The following is a 13,628-nucleotide window of genomic DNA, read 5'->3' as shown; positions in this document are numbered from 1 at the left end:
GTGTGATATCCCTCCTATATATCTCTGGTTAATGATCCTATCCACCCAGTAAGGCCAGGTGTGATATCCCTCCTATATATCTCTGGTTAATGATCCTATAGACCCAGTAAGGCCAGGTGTGATATCCCTCCTATATATCTCTGGTTAATAATCCTATAGACCCAGTAAGGTCAGGTGTGATATCCCTCCTATATATCTCTGGTTAATGATACTATAGACCCAGTAAGGTCAGGTGTGATATCCCTCCTATATATCTCTGGTTAATGATCCTATAGACCCAGTCCAGGTGTGATTTCCCTCCTATATATCTCTGGTTAATGATCCTATCCACCCAGTAAGGTCAGGTGTGATATCCCTCCTATATATATCTGGTTAATGATCCTATAGACCCAGTAAGGCCAGGTCTGATATCCCTCCTATATATCTCTGGTTAATGATCCTATAGACCCAGTAAGGCCAGGTGTGATATCCCTCCTATATATCTCTGGTTAATGATCCTATAGACCTAGAAAGGCCGGTTGTGATATCCCTCCTATATATCTCTGGTTAATGATCCTATAGACCTAGTAAGGCCAGGTGTGATATCCATCCTATATATCTCTGGTTAATGATCCTATAGACCTAGTAAGGCCAGTTGTGATATCCCTCCTATATATCTCTGGTTAATGATCCTATTGACCCAGTAAGGCCAGGTGTGATATCCCTCCTATATATCTCTGGTTAATGATCCTATCCACCCAGTAAGGTCAGGTGTGATATCCCTATATATCTCTGGTTAATGATCCTATACACCCAGTAAGGCCAGGTGTGATATCCCTCCTATATATCTCTGGTTAATGATCCTATAGACCCAGTAAGGCCAGGTGTGATATCCCTCCTATATATCTCTGGTTAATGATCCTATAGACCCAGTAAGGTCAGGTGTGATATCCCTCCTATATATCTCTGGTTAATGATCCTATAGACCCAGTAAGGTCAGGTGTGATATCCCTCCTATATATCTCTGGTTAATGATCCTATAGACCCAGTAAGGCCAGGTGTGATTTCCCTCCTATATATCTCTGGTTAATGATCCTATCCACCCAGTAAGGTCAGGTGTGATATCCCTCCTATATATATCTGGTTAATGATCCTATAGACCCAGTAAGGCCAGGTGTGATATCCCTCCTATATATCTCTGGTTAATGATCCTATAGACCCAGTAAGGTCAGGTGTGATATCACTCCTATATATATCTGGTTAATGATCCTATAGACCCAGTAAGGCCAGGTGTGATATCCCTCCTATATATCTCTGGTTAATGATCCTATAGACCTAGTAAGGTCAGGTGTGATATCCCTCCTATATATCTCTGGTTAATGATCCTATAGACCCAGTAAGGTCAGGTGTGATATCCCTCCTATATATCTCTGGTTAATGATCCTATAGACCCAGTAAGGCCAGGTGTGATATCCCTCCTATATATCTCTGGTTAATGATCCTATCCACCCAGTAAGGCCAGGTGTGATATCCCTCCTATATATCTCTGGTTAATGATCCTATCCACCCAGTAAGGCCAGGTGTGATATCCCTCCTATATATCTCTGGTTAATGATCCTATAGACCCAGTAAGGCCAGGTGTGATATCCCTCCTATATATCTCTGGTTAATGATCCTATAGACCCAGTAAGGTCAGGTGTGATATCCCTATATATCTCTGGTTAATGATCCTATCCACCCAGTAAGGCCAGGTGTGATATCCCTCCTATATATCTCTGGTTAATGATCCTATCCACCCAGTAAGGTCAGGTGTGATATCCCTCCTATATATCTCTGGTTAATGATCCTATAGACCCAGTAAGGCCAGGTGTGATATCCCTCCTATATATCTCTGGTTAATGATCCTATAGACCCAGTAAGGCCAGGTGTGATATCCCTCCTATATATCTCTGGTTAATGATCCTATCCACCCAGTAAGGTCAGGTGTGATATCCCTCCTATATATCTCTGGTTAATGATCCTATCCACCCAGTAAGGCCAGGTGTGATATCCCTCCTATATATCTCTGGTTAATGATCCTATAGACCCAGTAAGGTCAGGTGTGATATCCCTCCTATATATCTCTGGTTAATGATCCTATCTACCCAGTAAGGCCAGGTGTGATATCCCTCCTATATATCTCTGGTTAATGATCCTATAGACCCAGTAAGGTCAGGTGTGATATCCCTCCTATATATCTATGGTTAATGATCCTATAGACCCAGTAAGGCCAGGTGTGATATCCCTCCTATATATCTCTGGTTAATGATCCTATAGACCCAGTAAGGTCAGGTGTGATATCCCTCCTATATATCTATGGTTAATGATCCTATAGACCCAGTAAGGCCAGGTGTGATATCCCTCCTATATATCTCTGGTTAATGATCCTATCTACCCAGTAAGGCCAGGTGTGATATCCCTCCTATATATCTCTGTTTAATGATCCTATAGACCCAGTAAGGTCAGGTGTGATATCCCTCCTATATATCTATGGTTAATGATCCTATAGACCCAGTAAGGTCAGGTGTGATATCCTATATATCTCTGGTTAATGATCCTATGCACCCAGTAAGGTCAGGTGTGATATCCCTCCTATATATCTCTGGTTAATGATCCTATCCACCCAGTAAGGTCAGGTATGATATCCCTCCTATATATCTCTGGTTAATGATCCTATAGACCCAGTAAGGTCAGGTGTGATATCCCTCCTATATATCTCTGGTTTATGATCCTATAGACCCAGTAAGGCCAGGTGTGATATCCCTCCTATATATCTCTGGTTAATGATCCTATCCACCCAGTAAGGCCAGGTGTGATATCCCTCCTATATATCTCTGGTTAATGATCCTATCCACCCAGTAAGGTCAGGTGTGATATCCCTCCTATATATCTCTGGTTAATGATCCTATAGACCCAGTAAGGTCAGGTGTGATATCCCTCCTATATATCTCTGGTTAATGATCCTATAGACCCAGTAAGGCCAGGTGTGATATCCCTCCTATATATCTCTGGTTAATGATCCTATCCACCCAGTATGGTCAGGTGTGATATCCCTCCTATATATCTCTGGTTAATGATCCTATAGACCCAGTAAGGTCAGGTGTGATATCCCTCCTATATATCTCTGGTTAATGATCCTATAGACCCAGTAAGGTCAGGTGTGATATCCCTCCTATATATCTCTGGTTAATGATCCTATAGACCCAGTAAGGCCAGGTGTGATTTCCCTCCTATATATCTCTGGTTAATGATCCTATCCACCCAGTAAGGTCAGGTGTGATATCCCTCCTATATATATCTGGTTAATGATCCTATAGACCCAGTAAGGCCAGGTGTGATATCCCTCCTATATATCTCTGGTTAATGATCCTATAGACCCAGTAAGGTCAGTTGTGATATCACTCCTATATATATCTGGTTAATGATCCTATAGACCCAGTAAGGCCAGGTGTGATATCCCTCCTATATATCTCTGGTTAATGATCCTATAGACCCAGTAAGGTCAGGTGTGATATCCCTCCTATATATCTCTGGTTAATGATCCTATAGACCCAGTAAGGTCAGGTGTGATATCCCTCCTATATATCTCTGGTTAATGATCCTATAGACCCAGTAAGGCCAGGTGTGATATCCCTCCTATATATCTCTGGTTAATGATCCTATCCACCCAGTAAGGCCAGGTGTGATATCCCTCCTATATATCTCTGGTTAATGATCCTATAGACCCAGTAAGGCCAGGTGTGATATCCCTCCTATATATCTCTGGTTAATGATCCTATAGACCCAGTAAGGTCAGGTGTGATATCCCTATATATCTCTGGTTAATGATCCTATCCACCCAGTAAGGCCAGGTGTGATATCCCTCCTATATATCTCTGGTTAATGATCCTATCCACCCAGTAAGGACAGGTGTGATATCCCTCCTATATATCTCTGGTTAATGATCCTATAGACCCAGTAAGGCCAGGTGTGATATCCCTCCTATATATCTCTGGTTAATGATCCTATAGACCCAGTAAGGCCAGGTGTGATATCCCTCCTATATATCTCTGGTTAATGATCCTATCCACCCAGTAAGGTCAGGTGTGATATCCCTCCTATATATCTCTGGTTAATGATCCTATCCACCCAGTAAGGCCAGGTGTGATATCCCTCCTATATATCTCTGGTTAATGATCCTATAGACCCAGTAAGGTCAGGTGTGATATCCCTCCTATATATCTCTGGTTAATGATCCTATCTACCCAGTAAGGCCAGGTGTGATATCCCTCCTATATATCTCTGGTTAATGATCCTATAGACCCAGTAAGGTCAGGTGTGATATCCCTCCTATATATCTATGGTTAATGATCCTATAGACCCAGTAAGGCCAGGTGTGATATCCCTCCTATATATCTCTGGTTAATGATCCTATAGACCCAGTAAGGTCAGGTGTGATATCCCTCCTATATATCTATGGTTAATGATCCTATAGACCCAGTAAGGCCAGGTGTGATATCCCTCCTATATATCTCTGGTTAATGATCCTATCCACCCAGTAAGGTCAGGTGTGATATCCCTCCTATATATCTCTGTTTAATGATCCTATAGACCCAGTAAGGTCAGGTGTGATATCCCTCCTATATATCTATGGTTAATGATCCTATAGACCCAGTAAGGTCAGGTGTGATATCCCTATATATCTCTGGTTAATGATCCTATGCACCCAGTAAGGTCAGGTGTGATATCCCTCCTATATATCTCTGGTTAATGATCCTATCCACCCAGTAAGGTCAGGTATGATATCCCTCCTATATATCTCTGGTTAATGATCCTATAGACCCAGTAAGGTCAGGTGTGATATCCCTCCTATATATCTCTGGTTTATGATCCTATAGACCCAGTAAGGCCAGGTGTGATATCCCTCCTATATATCTCTGGTTAATGATCCTATCCACCCAGTAAGGCCAGGTGTGATATCCCTCCTATATATCTCTGGTTAATGATCCTATCCACCCAGTAAGGTCAGGTGTGATATCCCTCCTATATATCTCTGGTTAATGATCCTATAGACCCAGTAAGGTCAGGTGTGATATCCCTCCTATATATCTCTGGTTAATGATCCTATAGACCCAGTAAGGCCAGGTGTGATATCCCTCCTATATATCTCTGGTTAATGATCCTATCCACCCAGTATGGTCAGGTGTGATATCCCTCCTATATATCTCTGGTTAATGATCCTATAGACCCAGTAAGGTCAGGTGTGATATCCCTCCTATATATCTCTGGTTAATGATCCTATAGACCCAGTAAGGCCAGGTGTGATATCCCTCCTATATATCTCTGGTTAATGATCCTATCCACCCAGTAAGGTCAGGTGTGATATCCCTCCTATATATCTCTGGTTAATGATCCTATAGACCCAGTAAGGTCAGGTGTGATATCCCTCCTATATATCTCTGGTTAATGATCCTATAGACCCAGTAAGGCCAGGTGTGATATCCCTCCTATATATCTCTGGTTAATGATCCTATAGACCCAGTAAGGTCAGGTGTGATATCCCTGCATTGCTTGCTGTTTGGGGTTTTAGGCTGGGTTTCTGTACAGCACTTTGAGATATCAGCTGATGTACGAAGGGCTATATAAATAAATTTGATTTGATTGATTTGATTTGATTTGATTTGTGTGATATCCCTATATATCTCTGGTTAATGATCCTATCCACCCAGTAAGGTCAGGTGTGATATCCCTCCTATATATCTCTGGTTAATGATCCTATCCACCCAGTAAGGCCAGGTGTGATATCCCTCCTATATATCTCTGGTTAATGATCCTATCCACCCAGTAAGGTCAGGTGTGATATCCCTCGTATATATCTCTGGTTAATGATCCTATAGACCCAGTAAGGACAGGTGTGATATCCCTCCTATATATCTCTGGTTAATGATCCTATAGACCCAGTAAGGTCAGGTGTGATATCCCTCCTATATATCTCGGGTTAATGATCCTATCCACCCAGTAAGGCCAGGTGTGATATCCCTCCTATATATCTCTGGTTAATGATCCTATAGACCCAGTAAGGCCAGGTGTGATATCCCTCCTATATATCTCTGGTTAATGATCCTATAGACCCAGTAAGGCCAGGTGTGATATCCCTCCTATATATCTCTGGTTAATGATCCTATCCACCCAGTAAGGTCAGGTGTGATATCCCTATATATCTCTGGTTAATGATCCTATCCACCCAGTAAGGCCAGGTGTGATATCCCTCCTATATATCTCTGGTTAATGATCCTATCCACCCAGTAAGGCCAGGTGTGATATCCCTATATATCTCTGGTTAATGATCCTATAGACACAGTAAGGTCAGGTGTGATATCCCTCCTATATATCTCTGGTTAATGATCCTATCCACCCAGTAAGGCCAGGTGTGATATCCCTCCTATATATCTCTGGTTAATGATCCTATCCACCCAGTAAGGTCAGGTGTGATATCCCTCCTATATATCTCTGGTTAATGATCCTATCCACCCAGTAAGGCCAGGTGTGATATCCCTCCTATATATCTCTGGTTAATGATCCTATCCACCCAGTAAGGCCAGGTGTGATATCCCTCCTATATATCTCTGGTTAATGATCCTATCCACCCAGTAAGGCCAGGTGTGATATCCCTATATATCTCTGGTTAATGATCCTATCCACCCAGTAAGGCCAGGTGTGATATCCCTCCTATATATCTCTGGTTAATGATCCTATAGACCCAGTAAGGCCAGGTGTGATATCCCTCCTATATATCTCTGGTTAATGATCCTATCCACCCAGTAAGGCCAGGTGTGATATCCCTCCTATATATCTCTGGTTAATGATCCTATAGACCCAGTAAGGACAGGTATGATATCCCTATATATCTCTGGTTAATGATCCTATACACCCAGTAAGGCCAGGTGTGATATCCCTCCTATATATCTCTGGTTAATGATCCTATAGACCCAGTAAGGACAGGTGTGATATCCCTCCTATATATCTCTGGTTAATGATCCTATAGACCCAGTAAGGCCAGGTGTGATATCCCTCCTATATATCTCTGGTTAATGATCCTATAGACCCAGTAAGGATAGGTGTGATATCCCTCCTATATATCTCGGGTTAATGATCCTATAGACCCAGTAAGGCCAGGTGTGATATCCCTCCTATATATCTCTGGTTAATGATCCTATACACCCAGTAAGGCCAGGTGTGATATCCCTCCTATATATCTCTGGTTAATGATCCTATACACCCAGTAAGGCCAGGTGTGATATCCCTCCTATATATCTCTGGTTAATGATCCTATACACCCAGTAAGGCCAGGTGTGATATCCCTCCTATATATCTCTGGTTAATGATCCTATAGACCCAGTAAGGTCAGGTGTGATATCCCTCCTATATATCTCTGGTTAATGATCCTATAGACCCAGTAAGGTCAGGTGTGATATCCCTCCTATATATCTCTGGTTAATGATCATATAGACCCAGTAAGGTCAGGTGTGATATCCCTCCTATATATCTCTGGTTAATGATCCTATAGACCCAGTAAGGTCAGGTGTGATATCCCTCCTATATATCTCTGGTTAATGATCCTATAGACCCAGTAAGGCCAGGTGTGATATCCCTATATATCTCTGGTTAATGATCCTATGCACCCAGTAAGGTCAGGTGTGATATCCCTCCTATATATCTCTGGTTAATGATCCTATGGAACCAGTAAGGCCAGGTGTAATATCCCTCCTATATATCTCTGATTAATGATCCTATCTACCCAGTAAGGTCAGGTGTGATATCCCTCCTATATATCTCTGGTTAATGATCCTATAGACCCAGTAAGGCCAGGTGTGATATCCCTCCTATATATCTCTGATTAATGATCCTATAGACCCAGTAAGGCCAGGTGTGATATCCCTCCTATATATCTGATTAATGATCCTATAGACCCAGTAAGGTCAGGTGTGATATCCCTCCTATATATCTCTGGTTAATGATCCTATAGACCCAGTAAGGCCAGGTGTGATATCCCTCCTATATATCTCTGATTAATGATCCTATAGACCCAGTAAGGTCAGGTGTGATATCCCTCCTATATATCTCTGGTTAATGATCCTATAGACCCAGTAAGGTCAGGTGTGATATCCCTCCTATATATCTCTGGTTAATGATCCTATAGACCCAGTAAGGTCAGGTGTGATATCCCTCCTATATATCTCTGGTTAATGATCCTATAGACCCAGTAAGGTCAGGTGTGATATCCCTCCTATATATCTCTGGTTAATGATCCTATAGACCCAGTAAGGCCAGGTGTGATATCCCTCCTATATATCTCTGGTTAATGATCCTATCCACCCAGTAAGGTCAGGTGTGATATCCCTCCTATATATCTATGGTTAATGATCCTATAGACCCAGTAAGGCCAGGTGTGATATCCCTCCTATATATCTCTGGTTAATGATCCTATACACCCAGTAAGGCCAGGTGTGATATCCCTCCTATATATCTCTGGTTAATGATCCTATACACCCAGTAAGGCCAGGTGTGATATCCCTCCTATATATCTCTGGTTAATGATCCTATAGACCCAGTAAGGCCAGGTGTGATATCCCTATATATCTCTGGTTAATGATCCTATCTACCCAGTAAGGCCAGGTGTGATATCCCTCCTATATATCTCTGGTTAATGATCCTATACACCCAGTAAGGCCAGGTGTGATATCCCTCCTATATATCTCTGGTTAATGATCCTATAGACCCAGTAAGGCCAGGAGTGATATCCCTCCTATATATCTCTGGTTAATGATCCTATAGACCCAGTAAGGCCAGGTGTGATATCCCTCCTATATATCTCTGGTTAATGATCCTATAGACCCAGTAAGGCCAGGTGTGATAACCCTCCTATATATCTCTGGTTAATGATCCTATCCACCCAGTAAGGTCAGGTGTGATATCCCTCCTATATATCTCTGGTTAATGATCCTATAGACCCAGTAAGGCCAGGTGTGATATCCCTATATATCTCTGGTTAATGATCCTATAGACCCAGTAAGGCCAGGTGTGATATCCCTCCTATATATCTCTGGTTAATGATCCTATAGACCCAGTAAGGCCAGGTGTGATATCCCTCCTATATATCTCTGGTTAATGATCCTATAGACCCAGTAAGGCCAGGTGTGATATCCCTCCTATATATCTCTGGTTAATGATCCTATCCACCCAGTAAGGCCAGGTGTGATATCCCTATATATCTCTGGTTAATGATCCTATAGACCCAGTAAGGTCAGGTGTGATATCCCTCCTATATATCTCTGGTTAATGATCCTATCCACCCAGTAAGGCCAGGTGTGATATCCCTATATATCTCTGGTTAATGATCCTATAGACCCAGTAAGGCCAGGTGTGATATCCCTCCTATATATCTCTGGTTAATGATCCTATAGACCCAGTAAGGCCAGGTGTGATATCCCTCCTATATATCTCTGGTTAATGATCCTATAGACCCAGTAAGGCCAGGTGTGATATCCCTCCTATATATCTCTGGTTAATGATCCTATAGACCCAGTAAGGTCAGGTGTGATATCCCTCCTATACATCTCTGGTTAATGATCCTATCCACCCAGTAAGGCCAGGTGTGATATCCCTCCTATATATCTCTGGTTAATGATCCTATACACCCAGTAAGGTCAGGTGTGATATCCCTCCTATATATCTCTGGTTAATGATCCTATCCACCCAGTAAGGCCAGGTGTGATATCCCTCCTATATATCTCTGGTTAATGATCCTATCCACCCAGTAAGGCCAGGTGTGATATCCCTCCTATATATCTCTGGTTAATGATCCTATAGACCCAGTAAGGCCAGGTGTGATATCCCTCCTATATATCTCTGGTTAATGATCCTATAGACCCAGTAAGGCCAGGTGTGATATCCCTCCTATATATCTCTGGTTAATGATCCTATCCACCCAGTAAGGTCAGGTGTGATATCCCTCCTATATTTCTCTGGTTAATGATCCTATACACCCAGTAAGGCCAGGTGTGATATCCCTCCTATATATCTCTGGTTAATGATCCTATAGACCCAGTAAGGCCAGGTGTGATATCCCTCCTATATATCTCTGGTTAATGATCCTATCCACCCAGTAAGGTCAGGTGTGATATCCCTCCTATATATCTCTGGTTAATGATCATATAGACCCAGTAAGGCCAGGTGTGATATCCCTCCTATATATCTCTGGTTAATGATCCTATAGACCCAGTAAGGTCAGGTGTGATATCCCTCCTATATATCTCTGGTTAATGATCCTATAGACCCAGTAAGGTCAGGTGTGATATCCCTCCTATATATCTCTGGTTAATGATCATATAGACCCAGTAAGGTCAGGTGTGATATCCCTCCTATATATCTCTGGTTAATGATCCTATAGACCCAGTAAGGTCAGGTGTGATATCCCTCCTATATATCTCTGGTTAATGATCCTATAGACCCAGTAAGGCCAGGTGTGATATCCCTATATATCTCTGGTTAATGATCCTATGCACCCAGTAAGGTCAGGTGTGATATCCCTCCTATATATCTCTGGTTAATGATCCTATGGAACCAGTAAGGCCAGGTGTAATATCCCTCCTATATATCTCTGATTAATGATCCTATCTACCCAGTAAGGTCAGGTGTGATATCCCTCCTATATATCTCTGGTTAATGATCCTATAGACCCAGTAAGGCCAGGTGTGATATCCCTCCTATATATCTCTGATTAATGATCCTATAGACCCAGTAAGGCCAGGTGTGATTTCCCTCCTATATATCTGATTAATGATCCTATAGACCCAGTAAGGTCAGGTGTGATATCCCTCCTATATATCTCTGGTTAATGATCCTATAGACCCAGTAAGGCCAGGTGTGATATCCCTCCTATATATCTCTGGTTAATGATCCTATCCACCCAGTAAGGCCAGGTGTGATATCCCTCCTATATATCTCTGGTTAATGATCCTATAGACCCAGTAAGGCCAGGTGTGATATCCCTCCTATATATCTCTGGTTAATGATCCTATAGACCCAGTAAGGCCAGGTGTGATATCCCTCCTATATATCTCTGGTTAATGATCCTATAGACCCAGTAAGGCCAGGTGTGATATCCCTCCTATATATCTCTGGTTAATGATCCTATAGACCCAGTAAGGACAGGAGTGATATCCATCCTATACATCTCTGGTTAATGATCCTATGCACCCAGTAAGGACAGGTGTGATATCCCTCCTATATATCTCTGGTTAATGATCCTATCCACCCAGTAAGGCCAGGTGTGATATCCCTCCTATATATCTCTGGTTAATGATCCTATAGACCCAGTAAGGTCAGGTGTGATATCCCTCCTATATATCTCTGGTTAATGATCCTATCCACCCAGTAAGGCCAGGTGTGACATCCCTCCTATATATCTCTGGTTAATGATCCTATGCACCCAGTAAGGCCAGGTGTGATATCCCTCCTATATATCTCTGGTTAATGATCCTATCCACCCAGTATGGTCAGGTGTGATATCCCTCCTATATATCTCTGGTTAATGATCCTATCCACCCAGTAAGGCCAGGTGTGATATCCCTATATATCTCTGGTTAATGATCCTATGCACCCAGTAAGGCCAGGTGTGATATCCCTCCTATATATCTATGGTTAATGATCCTATCTACCCAGTAAGGTCAGGTGTGATATCCCTCCTATATATCTCTGGTTAATGATCCTATAGACCCAGTAAGGCCAGGTGTGATATCCCTCCTATATATCTCTGGTTAATGATCCTATCCACCCAGTAAGGTCAGGTGTGATATCCCTCCTATATATCTCTGGTTAATGATCCTATCCACCCAGTAAGGCCAGGTGTGATATCCCTCCTATATATCTCTGGTTAATGATCCTATAGACCCAGTAAGGCCAGGTGTGATATCCCTCCTATATATCTATGGTTAATGATCCTATAGACCCAGTAAGGTCAGGTGTGATATCCCTATATATCTCTGATTAATGATCCTATCCACCCAGTAAGGCCAGGTGTGATATCCCTCCTATATATCTCTGGTTAATGATCCTATAGACCCAGTAAGGACAGGTGTGATATCCCTCCTATATATCTCTGGTTAATGATCCTATAGACCCAGTAAGGTCAGGTGTGATATCCCTCCTATATATCTCTGATTAATGATCCTATCCACCCAGTAAGGTCAGGTGTGATATCCCTCCTATATATCTCTGGTTAATGATCCTATCCACCCAGTAAGGCCAGGTGTGATATCCCTCCTATATATCTCTGGTTAATGATCCTATCCACCCAGTAATGCCAGGTGTGATATCCCTCCTATATATCTCTGGTTAATGATCCTATCCACCCAGTAATGCCAGGTGTGATATCCCTCCTATATATCTCTGGTTAATGATCCTATCCACCCAGTAAGGCCAGCAGGTAGCCTCTTTAATTTGTATGTAAATGTTATGAAAGTTTTCAATTTGTTTGCTATTTATAACACCACTTTAAATGTATACATGACACTGCAAAAAAACAATCCAGTTTCCTGTACACATTTAAAGTCAGGAAAGTAAATGAAAGAGCCTTTATAAAGAGTTATAGTGGTTTAATGATTTATTCAAATGAAAGAAAATTAACCAACATTTCTGAAAATGGATATATAGCGTTTTGGAATTCAATTATTGTTTCCCCATCTGAACTCAGTGGAGATGAGAGATGTAATGTTTGTCTCTGTTGTATTGAAGCCAAATCAAGCAGGAGAGACCAGCCTCCCCTGTTCCCAGCTGTGTGTCCATGAAGAGTGACCGGTCTATTAGTCAACCTCTAAACTTTAGAAAGGGAGACTTTTCTACTGAACAAAGGTAAGAAGAACTCATGGGTCCTGGTCAGTGAGTTAAACAACACTGTCTCTAGTCATTTCTCCTCTCCCATTTTCCCATTTATTGTTGTTGTTTTCATAATCAATAGGCTAATCATTTTGTCCATTTTCATTGTCCTAAAACAATATTAAACAAACACAACATTCCCTCCCTGTGTGTGTGTGCGTGTGCATGTGCGTGTGCGTGTGCGCGTGCGCGTGTGTGTGTACTCCCTGGATGAGGATATGTAATCTCATGTTTTGTCCACAGAAACCGACAGGAGAGATCAGAGTCAGAGATTCTCAGTGGTCAGTCTTCCCAGAGTCATCAAACAGACCTGGCCTCCATATTCAGTGTATGTGGTCCTGTTATGTACATTTGTTTTTGTTTACCTCAAGTAAAGTTGATCTGTCAATCATTCATTAATGTGTAAATGAGAAATCATATATTATCTTGCTTTAACCTGTTGACTTTATTTATTTCAGTTGCTTGAAGAGAAAATTATGACATTTGTGAAGAACGAGCTGAAGATATTCAAGAGGATTCTTAGTCCAGAACTCCCAGAAGGCTTTGAGAGTCAAAAGCAGAATAAGGAAGTGGTGGATGCTGAAGATGAGAAGCAGGAGAGCAGTGCCAGAGAGGGGGCTCTGAAGATCACACTGCACATCCTGAGGAAAATGAACCAGAAGGAGCTTGCTGACACACTGGAGAAAAGTAAGATC

General features: G+C 42.1%; 1 protein-coding gene across 4 annotated transcripts in view; it reads left to right on the top strand.

Annotated features, from left to right (window-relative positions):
* Positions 1–13,628, top strand: part of LOC135554789 (NACHT, LRR and PYD domains-containing protein 3-like) — a 59,638-nt gene that overhangs the window by 19,030 nt on the left and 26,980 nt on the right. For all 4 annotated transcript variants that reach the window (XM_064987221.1, XM_064987218.1, XM_064987220.1 and 1 more), the window contains exons 3-5: positions 12,793–12,909; positions 13,177–13,261; positions 13,392–13,620. In XM_064987221.1, the coding sequence (XP_064843293.1) occupies positions 12,793–12,909; positions 13,177–13,261; positions 13,392–13,620 (431 nt within the window). The remainder of the gene's footprint in view (positions 1–12,792; positions 12,910–13,176; positions 13,262–13,391; positions 13,621–13,628) is intronic.

Source organism: Oncorhynchus masou, chromosome 14 (assembly GCF_036934945.1).
Source record: "Oncorhynchus masou masou isolate Uvic2021 chromosome 14, UVic_Omas_1.1, whole genome shotgun sequence".
NCBI lineage: Eukaryota > Metazoa > Chordata > Actinopteri > Salmoniformes > Salmonidae > Oncorhynchus > Oncorhynchus masou.
This window is presented reverse-complemented; position numbering and strand designations above follow the sequence as displayed.